Below are 13426 nucleotides of genomic sequence, written 5' to 3' on the forward strand. Positions count from 1 at the left end.
AGTTCTTTTCTAATTTTATCTGGAAGTGATAGTTCTGGGGTTTTAACTCAGGGCCTCACACTTGCTAAGGCAGGTGCTTTCCCACTTGAGCTATGCAGCCTCAGTTGTCACTTTAGTTAATATTTTAGGTAGGGTCTTGAGTTTTCCCTTGAGACATCCTTGAACCATGAGCCTCAGGATACATCTTTGCCTCTTTAGTAGCTGGGAATCATCATGTCTAGCTCCATTTCTAACTTTTTAAAGTTTTTCTTTTGCTGAAATTCCCTTCGAATGCTTTCAAGACTCTATTTATTCTCTTTTTTCTTTGGAACAAGGCCTTGCTATGTAGACAAAGGTGGAACTAAATTTACTCTGGCTCTTTCTATGTCAGCCTCCTGAGTACTAGGATTTTAGGCCTGGCCACAATATCTGGTTTCTCTAACCTGGTTTTATACCATTGGTCTTTTCTCTGACTTTGAGGATCAATGGAAAGGCCTGTGGGCACACTTGGGGGATCACTGAGGGTAGCACAGTGGTGGCTAGGAGACATTGGCTAATGAGTACCAGCTCCAAGTGGAACACAGACTAGGGGTTAGATTAACCTAAAGATGACAAACATAGCCAGGAGACTGAGTACTGCTTGAGGATCAGGTTAGCAGAACTTCAGGAGGGAAGTCTGGAAAAATACTAAGCATCCTGTAGAGATCAGGGCCAGGGGATGTGTCACAGAGAAAGGTGACCTCAGGTGACCTGAGAATTTGGGGGACATCTGGGCTAGCTAGGACTAAAGACTCATTAAAGCAGAAGGACTATAATTTCTTTTTTTTCTTTTCTTTTTTTAAAGAGTACACTCTAGTAGAGAGCTATTATTTCTTTTTTCATATATCTTTATTATAATTAATAGAAGGGTTACATTATATTAACCAGATAGAAGGTGCAAGCTATTAGTTCTTATTGCTGTCATGGTCAGTGGCTCTGTCTTAGTCTCCTTGCCCATTTGTTACAACATCAAAACATCTATTTTGAACAAAGAAAACAAGCTCAACTTTTTCTTGATATTTATCTTTGATCCTATATTTCCCCATAGTCTAGGAAATATTGCTATGTCCCAAGGAATATATGCCCAATTATTTTAACAGCATAAACTATTCACAGTCTTAATGCATCTAAAGGCGATAATAAAACTTTAAAGGTACTTTTGTGCCTCTGTTTAACTTACACATGGTTTAGTCCCTTAAGCGCAACTATTTAATCACCAGGTATTCACTGCTGAGATGTAGCTATACTTTAAAATATCTTTCAATTAGAGCCAGTTGAAGAAACTTACTTTCTACTGGGACTCCATTTGTTAACCAGCTAATTCTGGGTTTGGGGTTGCCATTAGCTCTGCAAATCAGGGACCCATCCTCTCCTGGAGAGAGCACAAGATTTTGAGGTGCCACAATCCAGTATGGAGCCGCTTTATTGAAGGAAGAATAAAGAAGCAAATTGAGAATCAGGTAAATATTGTAGCAAAAAACACATTAAACTATTTTGATATAAATGTAGGTAGGCCTTTCATAAAAGACTTGTTAGTTACATTTTGAGTGATTAGTCTTACAAACAATGCTTCAAAGAACACTTCACATTTCCAAAACCATATCTAAAGACATATGAATTAGAAATATAAGTCCTGAAGAATATGTAAGGATATATATGAATATGCATACAAATATATGCATACACACATACAATTAACAAGTAATAATATGACTTTGAAAAACTTTGCTTCCATCTACCCTTCATTGCACTTTCTATAATGTCAATACTTTCATAATTAGAGTAAAGTTGTCAAAACAGGAAATTGACATTGATACAATACTATAATGCAAACTACAGGCTATTAGAACACGAATGTCTTATTTTATCCTAGGATCCTGTATTGGATGCCACATTACATGGACTATCAGATATTCTTAATCTCCTTTAGTCAGGCAGCTTTCTGATCTTACTTTATCTTTCATGATCTTCCACTTTTGAAGAATATGAGTCAGTTACTTGGCAGAATGTCTTTCAACTAGGTTTCGTCTAATGTTATGATTAGCCTGGGAAGATTTAGGGTTTTCAGAGGAATATTTCAGTATAAGGGGCCCTTCAGGTTACACCATCACAGGGAGTACATGAGTTCAACATGACTTATTGGTGATGTTCATTTTCATCACTTAGTTAAGATGGTATCTGCCAGGTGTGTAGCCCACACATAGTAAAACAGGAAGCAAGTGCATTCCCCTTCAGGAAGCAGCAGTAAGGAATTAGTGGACATATACTAAAACTGTCCCCCAGTGGTTAATTCACCATGAAAGTGGTGTAAATATCCTACTTCTCTTTACAATTTTACCCACAAAATTTAGAATTGCTCCTTTGGTATTGTCTACTATACTTATCACAGAGGGATAGTAATTGCGATTTTCAAACCTTCCTCATTCCTTCTATATTTATTAATTGGAACTCATTGAGAGGAAGACTTGAAGGAATATTTTAACTGGGCTTCAGTCAATACCAGTCAATACCAGTGAGAAAAGGTTCATGGTAACATTATTATCATTGAACAACATAACATCAGAGGTATATTAAAGAGGAGGAATGCATCTGAATTGATGATATACCTTTAACTGTGACAGAAATGGTATGATGAATGGCTCCCAGTGGATTTTTTGCTATGCATTGATAATTTCCAGAGTCTGCTTCTGAAACCTCAGTGATCTGCAAGGTTTTCTTAAAGTTCCGATAAAATGTTCTGTTGATGGGTAGTGTTCCATCCTCTTTTATCCAGTAAATAATAGGAGTTGGTCTGATAGGACAAGTAAATAATTACGTTGCACACACATACACTCACACACACATACACACACACACACACACACACAAATTTCAAGTTTCATGCAAGTTTATAGCAAGTTATTGAAAAAGGATCTTGAAAAGCATTCAGATATTTTACTTGGTATCACATTATGTAAGTAATGTTCATAAACTACACATGAGACAGCAGATTCACATTTTCAAATGATCAGAACTATACTAACTTATGGTTCACCATAAAATTGGTCTTTAATGGTTCATTCTTGCTACCATGAGTTGCTTTACTCTTTAATTTTTCTTTCAAAGTTATTATCTGTGAGAAACTCCAGAAGATTTTTTACTATTTTAATCAGGAGAACCATCATTATATTGATGAGACGGAGTTACAATTTTTCATCCACCCAGGTTAACACCATCCAGTAAGAGAGCCGTTTGCATATCCATGCCTGTGGGGTTTATATTTACATCTTGAATGTGTGAACTTTACTATCTCATTCAATGGTGTTTCTTATTAACTTATGTAAAGTGGATGGTAGATAAGTAGCCAGAATAATGCTTGCAGTTAAATCTTTTTCAATTTCTCTTTGATCTTGGATCTCTGACCTCTTAGGGTCTTAAATCCCTTCCCTGATTTAATGGGGAAATGGATGTTTGACATGATACACTGGTTTTAGGAAGTTTTCATAGGATAAAACACAAATTCATGTAACATAAACATTTCCTAAGCACTGAACTATATATAAATCACCGAGTTGTGTAAATGATAGACTCCAATTTTGGTTTCAATACATCTATTATGCTAAATATTCATTCAGGAGTTTCATGAAATGTATATCATGATAATGGCTATATTTTATATAACATGTTGAATATTCTTAGCTAAAATCTTGAAATCCAAACTGTTAGAAAATCTGAAACTTCTTGACTATCATATGAGTGTTCAATTGGTACAAAGTCTCAAAATAAAAAATTCAAAATACAAAAGCTATTCTGATCCTAAGCACTTTGGGTAAGTATTACTCAACCTACGTGCACTTGTGGAACGATTGAATTACTGACCAGTGTGGATGAGACTCCGGTTTCCCACAGGCTAGAGACTGAAAATCATAAACAACTTTCTAACAAAATGATGGAAATTGAAGGGTAACTTTTAGTTCTTGTAAGGAATTATACATACATATATGTATGTGTGTATATACATACACACATACACACACATACATACATACATACATACATACATACATACATACACACACATACATATATACATATTTGCTGGTTTTCAGTGTGAGGAACATGTATAGTGTAATTTCCTGAAATGTCCAGCAGAGGCCTCCATGTGCCTCCTGAAGAAAAGTTATTCTGAATTCAGGAAAAGACTAGGAAATCATTGAATGACCAGGTCAGAAACAGTAGGCAGAAGGCTATATATGTTTCTGGGGTCCCATTCAGGGCTGTCATCAGATGTGTTTATGCCAATGCACTTGTTCTGTATCAAGTATTAAATGAGACCATGTAGAAACATACCTGTAACATTGACCTAACCTAACAGTTGTTTCTGTGTCTGGGTAAAGTCCTGCAAGTGCTGTCATAGGAACATCAGCTGAGAGATGTGTAGAATCAGGATCTAGGCTTGTGACTAACTAATAGTAAGTAACGAAGAAGCAAGCATTATGTTCATTCCAATCTAGACTCTATGATGCCTTGTATTATGCTGTTAGAATAACCCAAGGTGAAAGTGCAAGAAAATCACAGTTAACAACCTAACTCTTCCAACCAATAAGTATCAGACATGAACCTATAGCTGAGCTCCTATCAGTTGCATATGCATGTTCAACCAAGCTGCCACTGCATATTGGCCCTGCAGACCACTGGACAAATGGTCAACAGTAAATAGCTATCACTTTCAAACAATACATTTCTAGGTCATCTGGTATTATATAACCCTCATTGCCAAAACATAGCAGCATAAAGAAATTGTACTTATTTATCCCAACATGAAAAATTATTACACTAGCAAAACATTTTAAGAATAATAAGAGAATCAGTCTACGTTGGCAACAATGACTAAATTTTTCTTGATGCTTGATGGCATTAGTAATATAAAATGATGGCTCTTCCTGTGATGTCTATGCCTCTTTCTTACTCTCCTATATCTTGATAAGAAAGGAGTGTCAGCAAAGGAACTTAGGCTCAATGGTTTCCCTCATTTGTCATAATCAGTAGAAACCTTGGGCTCTACTAGCAGAGATCTGCAATAGAGCAAAACCTTGATACATAAGGCCATATAGTATGAAGCTAATTGAAAGGACCTCCAGGATATTGAACAAAAGCCATATAACGAATGATTGTTATCCTTAATGTACTAGGTTATCTCTCATCTCTTTTGCTATCCCTTGGGTATCTCATATTGTTACAGTTATCTGATATATTTGTTATCTGATATATTGGATTTATTTGTATTTGGTTATTTGAAATTGTATAGGGAGGGGGGAAAACCAAGATGGGGGGGGTGGGTGGGTGGGAGGGTAATGGAGACCAAGACATGTGAAAGGGTATCAATGTATGTGAATTAATGCACCCTCTATCTGACAAATATCATGTAACCCTTTTACTAATTACAATAAAAAATATTAAAAAAAAGAAATAAAAAAAAGGAGTGTCAGAACAGGAAGTATTAACTCACAGGCCTTCTGCAATGCACTCGAGTGAAAGCACATTTCCTCTTAATTCCTCTTTGTGACTTGCATTGCCTTCTGGAGTTAAAAACATTGGTGGCCTCTCTCTACTTGATTTAGCTGTAAACAAAATCAATATGCATGAAAATTACGAATACGTGTTTTGAGGAAGACATAGCTATCACGAAAGATGTCTAAATCTCACTTCAAAACCATTTAACAGTGATTATGAAAGGTGTTAAGCTATACAATCATGTTCTCTGCCATCACTCTCTCAGTGAATTGGGAAAAGAAACAACTGTGGTTTTGGAAAGCTCTTGTAGTAGGACTATGAGAGCTCCCAAAAGGACAATTTTTCTTTTGTATATTTCTTCAGTTCAAGTTAGATATTTTGTTTGCTTGTTTGTTTTGTTTTTTTGTGGTTGTTGCTTCTCATGGAGCTTGAACCTGGGATGCTGTCCCTGAGCTCTTCAGCTCAACGATAGTGCTTTACCAGGTTGACCCACAGTACCACTTCCTGAAGTTAGATGATTTTTCTTTTTGCCAGTCCTGGGCTTGAGCTCAGGGCCTGAGCACTGTCCTTGGACTTTCTCAAGGCTAGAGCTCTACTACTTGAGCCTCAGCACCATTTCTGGCTTTTTTCTATGTATGTGGTACCGAGGAATCAAACCCGGGTCTGCGTGAATGCTAGGCAAGCACTCTACTGATAGGCCAAACTCCCAGTTCCTCAAGTTAGATTTTTAAAATGAATTTTTCTGTGCAGTGATAAAATTTCAAAATGTCAATATAAAAAGGAAAATTATGTTATCAAAAAACATGTCTCAGGATGAATTTTCAGGTCATAGTAAACACTAATTATCTTTGAATGATATTAGACTTTTTAGAAAGATATTGAGAATTATTTTGGTTTAGACTGGTGATGACATTATAGGTAATCCACCAATTAATATATTAAGATTCCCAAAGTGTAAGACTTATGGAAACTAAACCAAAGTTGAAAGATACTGATAGGGGCCCTTGTAATATCGTTTGCCACAAATCAGGAATAGTAGTGGAGTAAAACTAAAATCAGTTGAATTTGTCTTCTCATTGATTAAAAAATAAAGAGACTAAGAGATTTTAGGAATATTTATATAGGCTACCCTCATTTTTATAGACTTTTCCAAAAATGTGGCATTATTTCCTGAAGGTCTCTTAGGAAATATTTTCAGCTACTATCAATATTTATATTCCTCTCACTTCAAACTTAAATAATGTATTTAATACTCACAAGCCCCACTTTTGGTAATAACTGAATTATTCTCATTTATAAAAAAATTAATAGGCATTACTTGAGATAAATTCCTTTTCTTAAGAATTCAGAGATGGTGAGAGAACCTTACTTCTTCAAAATCATTTTGGGAATGGTTTTGAGGGCCCCAGACAATAAAACAATAATATAAAATCAAGGCAGGGAGTTGTGCTTTGTTACTGATGATTCTGTAATGTTAATCTCTCAAGGCTGAAAAATCAATGCAGTAGAAATTTTGCCTTATGGATAAAGGATTTTAATATCTAAAACCTATTATTTTCACTGATAGAGTCCATATTTGAGAGCCACATTTTCCTTAAGGAAATTAAATCCTTTTCACTTTAAAATAATGAAATTAGATACTCTACTTAAAGTTTAATGCCACTGAAGATAGTGAGTTGGTTTCAAATAAATCCAAAAAACTTACTATTGCTGATTATAGTGAACAATGTCTCATGAAAATGGATGGGAAATGAGATGGTTTCTTAGGAAACCCACTTAATGCTAGTTGCTGAAGCAAATGAGTCAGTGTCCGAGCATATTAATAAACTCAACCAATTCTTGTTTAGTTCAAGAGAGTTATGAACAGGACAAAAGAATGAAAAAAACAACTCTGAACAAATATGAGATTTTTTTGTTTCTAAATTAAATGAAATGGTTCTTTACATGAAAACAAATTTCACTATTATACATAGATCATGGACAATGTTTTAATGACATGCTTGAAAGTTCATAAGCTGAGTTTTGTAAGAAAACACACAATTATACTAGTGGTATTAGACATGTAACTTGAAATTTCATAAAGAAAGAAGGTTAAATAGCCATGGAGGTGGAGTTAGTGAACTAAAGTCTACAATGAAGGAGAGAGTATCAGTTACAATCACCATAACTCACCACTATAAAACTCAGTGTCACTCAAATTAGCAGCTAGAGTGTCATTCAATTCATCCACTGAAATAAACAGAATATTATGAAGAGGGCATGGGAGTGAGGAGAAGGGTCAGAAACTATTGGGCAACAAAAATAAATGTATATAGCTCTGGTAAGAGCCTTACCTTCTAGGTAGAAACGTTACTTTCCATTGTACCTGGCTAACTCACTAATTCTCACAGCCACCCCCAACAATAATATGTGTACCTATAACAAGCTGCAGGAGTTCCAATAAAAGGCATTGTGGGGCATAAAGCACACACCTATTGCTAAGAGCAGCAAGTGATTCAGAAGGCAGCCATAGAAACAGGAATGGCAATTATAGCAAAAAAAGAAAGAGTAAAATACAGTATTTAGGGTATGCATGCTCTTTCTAATACTTATGTCCACTGTTAGCCATCATTCTGCAGTATTTTCTTGCTCCATGAATCTGTTTACCTTTTACTTAATAATTAAGATGAATAGCTAATAATTTTGTATGTAAACATCCCTGAGAGAGAGATGCAGGAAGCTAAACTTACCTGAGATTACCTTCACAGATATGGGTTGCTTCTGTTGTATGGTTTGAGTGTGATTAAATCTGGCATAACAGATATAGTCTTCTCGGGTATCCTCTGGGAGGACATTAGAAAAATAAAGATCTCCATTTAGACCTTGAGAAACCCTCTCACTTTGTGGAAGTCTCTGAAATGCTGGAGGAAAGCAGAGAGACATCTAGTAAACACATCACAAAGTGGACGCTCTCCAGATCAGCAAATCAAACATATCACTTGAATACATACATACATACACATATATAGATATAGATATAGATAAAATCTCTGTAAAACTCTCAAGTAATCAGCTATTTTTAGATCAGACCTCACCACTTAATGGAACAATCAGGCAACAAACAGGAAGTGAACTATAAGGTGTAATGTTTACTTCTCTGTACCAGACCCCACAAACTCCTCCGTTTCCTTCACTTCTTGTACTTTTTCTTTCCTGACTCACTTCCCATCTTCAGACACAGGACATCTACTTGTCATGTGGATGACTTATTGCTTATGTCCCTATACTAGAAGGCCTCCAGGAGGACTGACAGCCTTTTCTATTTCTGTCTACTGTCGCAGCTCTGGACAAGGGGTTGGCCTTTCTCAAGAGCTCCTTCAAATATTCACGGAAGGCTCACAAGAATAAGTAGCCTGATGGTGTCCCAGAAACTATCCTGCTGCAGGCATAAAGGGAAGCTTTTCTCTGTGGATGAAGGACACAGGGAGATGGAACCCTGTGGAGTCTGGTGGACCATGAGCAACGCGTGCCCTGCCAACATGTGTCTCACGGTTCTTGAGTCCATTCAGAGCCTGAACTGAAACAGTCCTTTAGCTCTGAAGTGAGAAGGAGGCAGGAACATTACATATCGTCATGGCCTTGGGCCAACTGTTGTATCTTCCGGCTGCATTTCTTTAGTCCAAGTCTATCAGTGTCGCTATCCCCTCGGCCGGCAAGGAAGACGCAACAAGTGAGACTTCTTCTCGAGCAGCAGTTTATTCAGCAAGCTAGTACAGCCATGCTGGGTCGACCCCGACTTCCTCAAAACCCTGGGCTTTTATAGGCCCGTCATCCAATCACATTTGCTTTCTTACAATTCTATAGCCAATAATATAAGTACACCTCTATAGCACATTCTAAACAAGTAGCAATATGGCATTACACATACTTCCAATCATGCATAAAGCTCATGAACAATCACATCTTTTCCTGGAAACTTTCAGACAAACAACTCAGTGGCGCAACCACAAAGGCGGATGCCAGCGCCATCTTGTAATGGCGAATGTAGTAGCTCTCTACATATCAGGTGTGTGCCTCCTATGGCAGGTGCCTAGTCTAGCATTGTGCAAAATGAAAATTATGGTGAAAAGCCTACCGTTCCCTCCCCTACCGCAAAAAAAAGGAGAGAAACAGGAGCCAGAGCTGAAAGAACATTGGGAAAACACAATAATCCAGTGTTTGGTCAAGTGGGGGCATTGATAGTACTTGCCAATTCCTAGATTAAATTCCTAGATTAAAACGATTAATCTTCTTGGATGTTTTAAATAATATCCAGGAAAAGACTATACATTTAGAGCTTGGCATGGCTATACAAGCCTGCAACCACAGCTACTGGAGAAGCTAGTTTGAGGGATTGCCACCCTCTTCCACATCCCCCTGTATCTCTTGAGGCAGTAAGGGGATTTTTGAGTTTAGCGCTTCACATTAGCTAGGCAGAATCTCTACCTTTTAAGCCACAACCTTAGTCCTTCTTCATTGTTTGTTAGTCAATTTTCTAAAACAGTCTCATGATTTTGTCTGGACCTAGCCTTGGACCAGGACCTTTACCAATGCCTTCTGAATAGCTGCGATTATAGGTTTATACTACTATGCCTGGCTTGATTTCAAGATTAAGGCCAGCCCAGGATGCACAGAGAGACCATGTTTTTTTTTTTTTTTTTTTTTTTTTTTTTTTTTTTTTTTTAAAAGAATGCACATTTACCCAATGAATACAAGTATACATTTGTTATTTGTTTGCTACAGACAAGTGTACATTTCTTATCTTTTGTTTATCAGATTGTATGTATTGGGTATTGGTAGAACAAATGTAAAGCAATGAGATTTTACTAGGGTATTGTCGTTTTGTCTTTGAGTTTCTTAGTATTATTACACTTGGAAAACTGGATGCAGAAGTAAATAATTTTATAATGTCTTCTTGCAAGAGTGATATTTGGAACTAAATTCTTCCCACATTACAGCTGCAATTCCATTCAAAGGTCAGATAGTTTGCCAGCAGACATATGTGAATGATACAGCCAGCTGTGCAATATGGAGGAAGCATTAGTCATGTGCTCAAAAGATGCTGAAAGTTCTCCTGTGATGCCTCCTTATTACACGGAAAGGAAGTCACTTCTGAATAAGACCCTATTTTGGCAGTGATACTTGCAGAGTGCTGGTCTCATAGGTATAAACCACTTCCACTGGATTTACTACTTACTCTTTTAAGGTCTATAAAAGCTATAATATAATGAAAGAAGAAATACATATATGTGTTTCCTCGTTTTATATTTTAGTTTTTTTCCCCCATTTTTTTGTGATGCCTTCTCTGAAGGATTTCATATAAGAAGAGTCAAAGCCAGTAAATCAAAGCCAGTATTTCAACTCCTGTAAACAGCATCTGTGAGTACAGAGGAGATCAGGTCTCTGAGACCAGACTACGTGTTCCATGAATATTTTTCCTTCATTCTCACCATTCCATCTAGTCAGTTCTTACCAAGACTACAGTGACCGTCCCATTGCCCGTGCAGTAGACATTCATGAATCATTGGGGTGATCTAACTGGTTACAGTATCTGACAGTTCCCACACTTTTCTTTTTTCCTGCCAGGTCTCATCTCTATGTAGTCAGACTGACTGCAAACTAACCATCCACCTGCCCTCATCCCCTAAGTTCTGAGATTAAAGTTTCACTCAATTTATCTTCTTGTAGTTTTCACACCTTGTATTTGGGAATCCATTCTCTCTTTGTTCTTCACTCCCTACCTTGGGGACTGCATTTGTTTTGATGGGATCTCCCTAAATTCTTAGCCTCTGGAGGGTTTTTGGTCTCAGTTCTGGAGGCTTGCTTATTATAGCATCTGTACCCATCTCTTATCCTACTTGGTGCTCTAAAGAGTACAGTCTATACACATTCATACATACTCCCTGTAACCTTTAATTGCTCCTTGACTCATGTACCTTGGACTCCTGCTGGGCATCTCGATATGAGTGACACGTTGACCTCTCACATTCAAAACTGGTTTCTTAGCTACTAAGTCAAACCATGGGTTACTTCTAATATAACACACTAACCCATTAGTATGGGAAAATTGGGAGGAGAGAAGTGGAACAATAAATATTTCTCTCAAGGATTTGCCTTATTTTCCTGCTCTGGAAGTAGAAAACAAATAAGTAGACATACCTAATAGGTTTGCTGCAAACAATAGATGGGGCAATGACCAACATTGTCTTTGCAACTTTTGGCTGAGATAGGGTGTGGCAAATGGTGCACACCGAATAAAGACCTATACATTCTTCTAATTGTTGGGAACAAAAACAAAAATAAAATAGTATGTATTCATAATAGCTTGATTCCCCATCCCATGGTCTCTCAAGACCATTTTTCTGTGGTTCAGTCTCCAAACTTTGGAGTTATCTCTGATTCCTCGCTTCATCTTCCACCTCTACCCCAATAAATGCTTTGAAACATGGCTAGAATTGGCCCACTCTATGATACCACCTGTGTCCAAGAAGCTTTCACTGGGTTACAGCAGTGCCCTAACTAGTCTTTCCTTTATTCTCCATTCTCTCTATGTATGAGCTGAAGCAATACTGTTACTATTTAATTTCAGAAAAAGTCACTCATTCAACATGTTTCTATTTTATTTAGAGAAAAAGCCAAAGCCTTTCCCATCTAATCTTATCTGTTAGTGGTCTAGGCTCAGTCAACCTGGCCATTAAAAAAACAACAGCAAACGCGTGAGGTATGATGTTGTTACCTTTGGGCCTGCCAACAATGTTCTCTTTCCACCTAGATATTTAATGACTGGCTCACTTTCTTACTCCTCTGTTTCCTTCATAACATTTACTGTTGACAGATAAAGAGTTTCAAAATTCATTTGTCTACTTCTACTCACTTCTGCTGTGTAGAATGTAAGCTCAGAGACAGTATGATGTTTATGGCCCTTAGAGCCATGTCTGGCTCATACAAAGTGCTCAACAAAATTGGATGAAGGAATGAACTGACAGATTATTATTTAGCCAGCAGCTATTTTCCTGAGCATCTTGAAAACATTTTGTGAGCAATTTATGAATCCCAAGAATAATTTTTATGACAGCAAATTATAAGATAAGACTCTTCCAATCATCTTGTTTTTTGCCCCCTTCCCTTCCCTATGTCAAATAAACAAATAAATGCATATGGTGGTGGGGAGAGAAATGGGGACAAAAACATGATAAGCTATCAATGTGCAGAAAGTAAAGCACCTACTACCTGACGAATGTAACTGTAACCCCTTTATACATTATCCTGACAGTAAAAATTTTTTAAAAAGATAAGACTCTTGAAGAAAAAATGCTCTTATTTTAAAACTTACAATTATCCATCCAAAATATTATAGCTGGTGGCAATCCGATTGGGGGTCTGCAGGGTAGCACTAATGGTTGACCATTTTGAAGTATCATTGGTTCAAGTTTTTCTTTGGTCCACAAAGGTGATCCTATTAAATGCAAAAACGCCTTCTGAATTGTTACTATTATTATTAATATTATTATTACCATTGCATGATAGAATGAAATGAAGACAGTACTATAAAGAAAAACAAACCAAATTTTTTGAAATAATAACTTGGAATTTATATACATCATGAGAAAATGACTCTTAAAAGGTAGTGTTGAAGTTTTTTTTTTAAAGAAGCAAAAGACAGTGAAAAAAAAAGGCAGTCCTCGTTCTCTACCAAAGATAGGATGAATTTTGATCAGAGGCCCCCATATATAAGAGTTTATATAAATACTACATCAAGAAGATATATAAATTTGATTTCCTCAAAAAATAAAAATGCTTAAATTTAAAAAATTGTTAAACAAGCAGCTGTTCATCTATACCTTTGGATAGCATACAGTATGCATGCATTCATAGGTATATTTGTTTGTAAGATATG

At 36.7% G+C, this 13426-nt stretch overlaps 1 protein-coding gene across 21 annotated transcripts in view; it reads right to left on the bottom strand.

Annotated features, from left to right (window-relative positions):
* Nrcam (neuronal cell adhesion molecule) overlaps positions 1 to 13426 on the bottom strand; it is a 266290-nt gene that overhangs the window by 59309 nt on the left and 193555 nt on the right. For 16 of the 21 annotated variants that reach the window (XM_090333010.1, XM_090333016.1, XM_090333013.1 and 13 more), the window contains 6 exons: positions 12863 to 12985; positions 8241 to 8411; positions 7684 to 7740; positions 5507 to 5618; positions 2625 to 2809; positions 1307 to 1438 (listed from right to left, as the gene is read on the bottom strand). In XM_090333010.1, the coding sequence (XP_090189136.1) occupies positions 1307 to 1438; positions 2625 to 2809; positions 5507 to 5618; positions 7684 to 7740; positions 8241 to 8411; positions 12863 to 12985 (780 nt within the window). The remainder of the gene's footprint in view (positions 1 to 1306; positions 1439 to 2624; positions 2810 to 5506; positions 5619 to 7683; positions 7741 to 8240; positions 8412 to 12862; positions 12986 to 13426) is intronic. The other 5 variants (XM_090333018.1, XM_090333022.1, XM_090333017.1 and 2 more) reach the window with 1 other exon arrangement.

Source organism: Megascapheus bottae, chromosome 5 (genome assembly GCF_031878675.1).
Source record: "Megascapheus bottae isolate mThoBot1 chromosome 5, mThoBot2.hap1, whole genome shotgun sequence".
Lineage (NCBI taxonomy): Eukaryota > Metazoa > Chordata > Mammalia > Rodentia > Geomyidae > Megascapheus > Megascapheus bottae.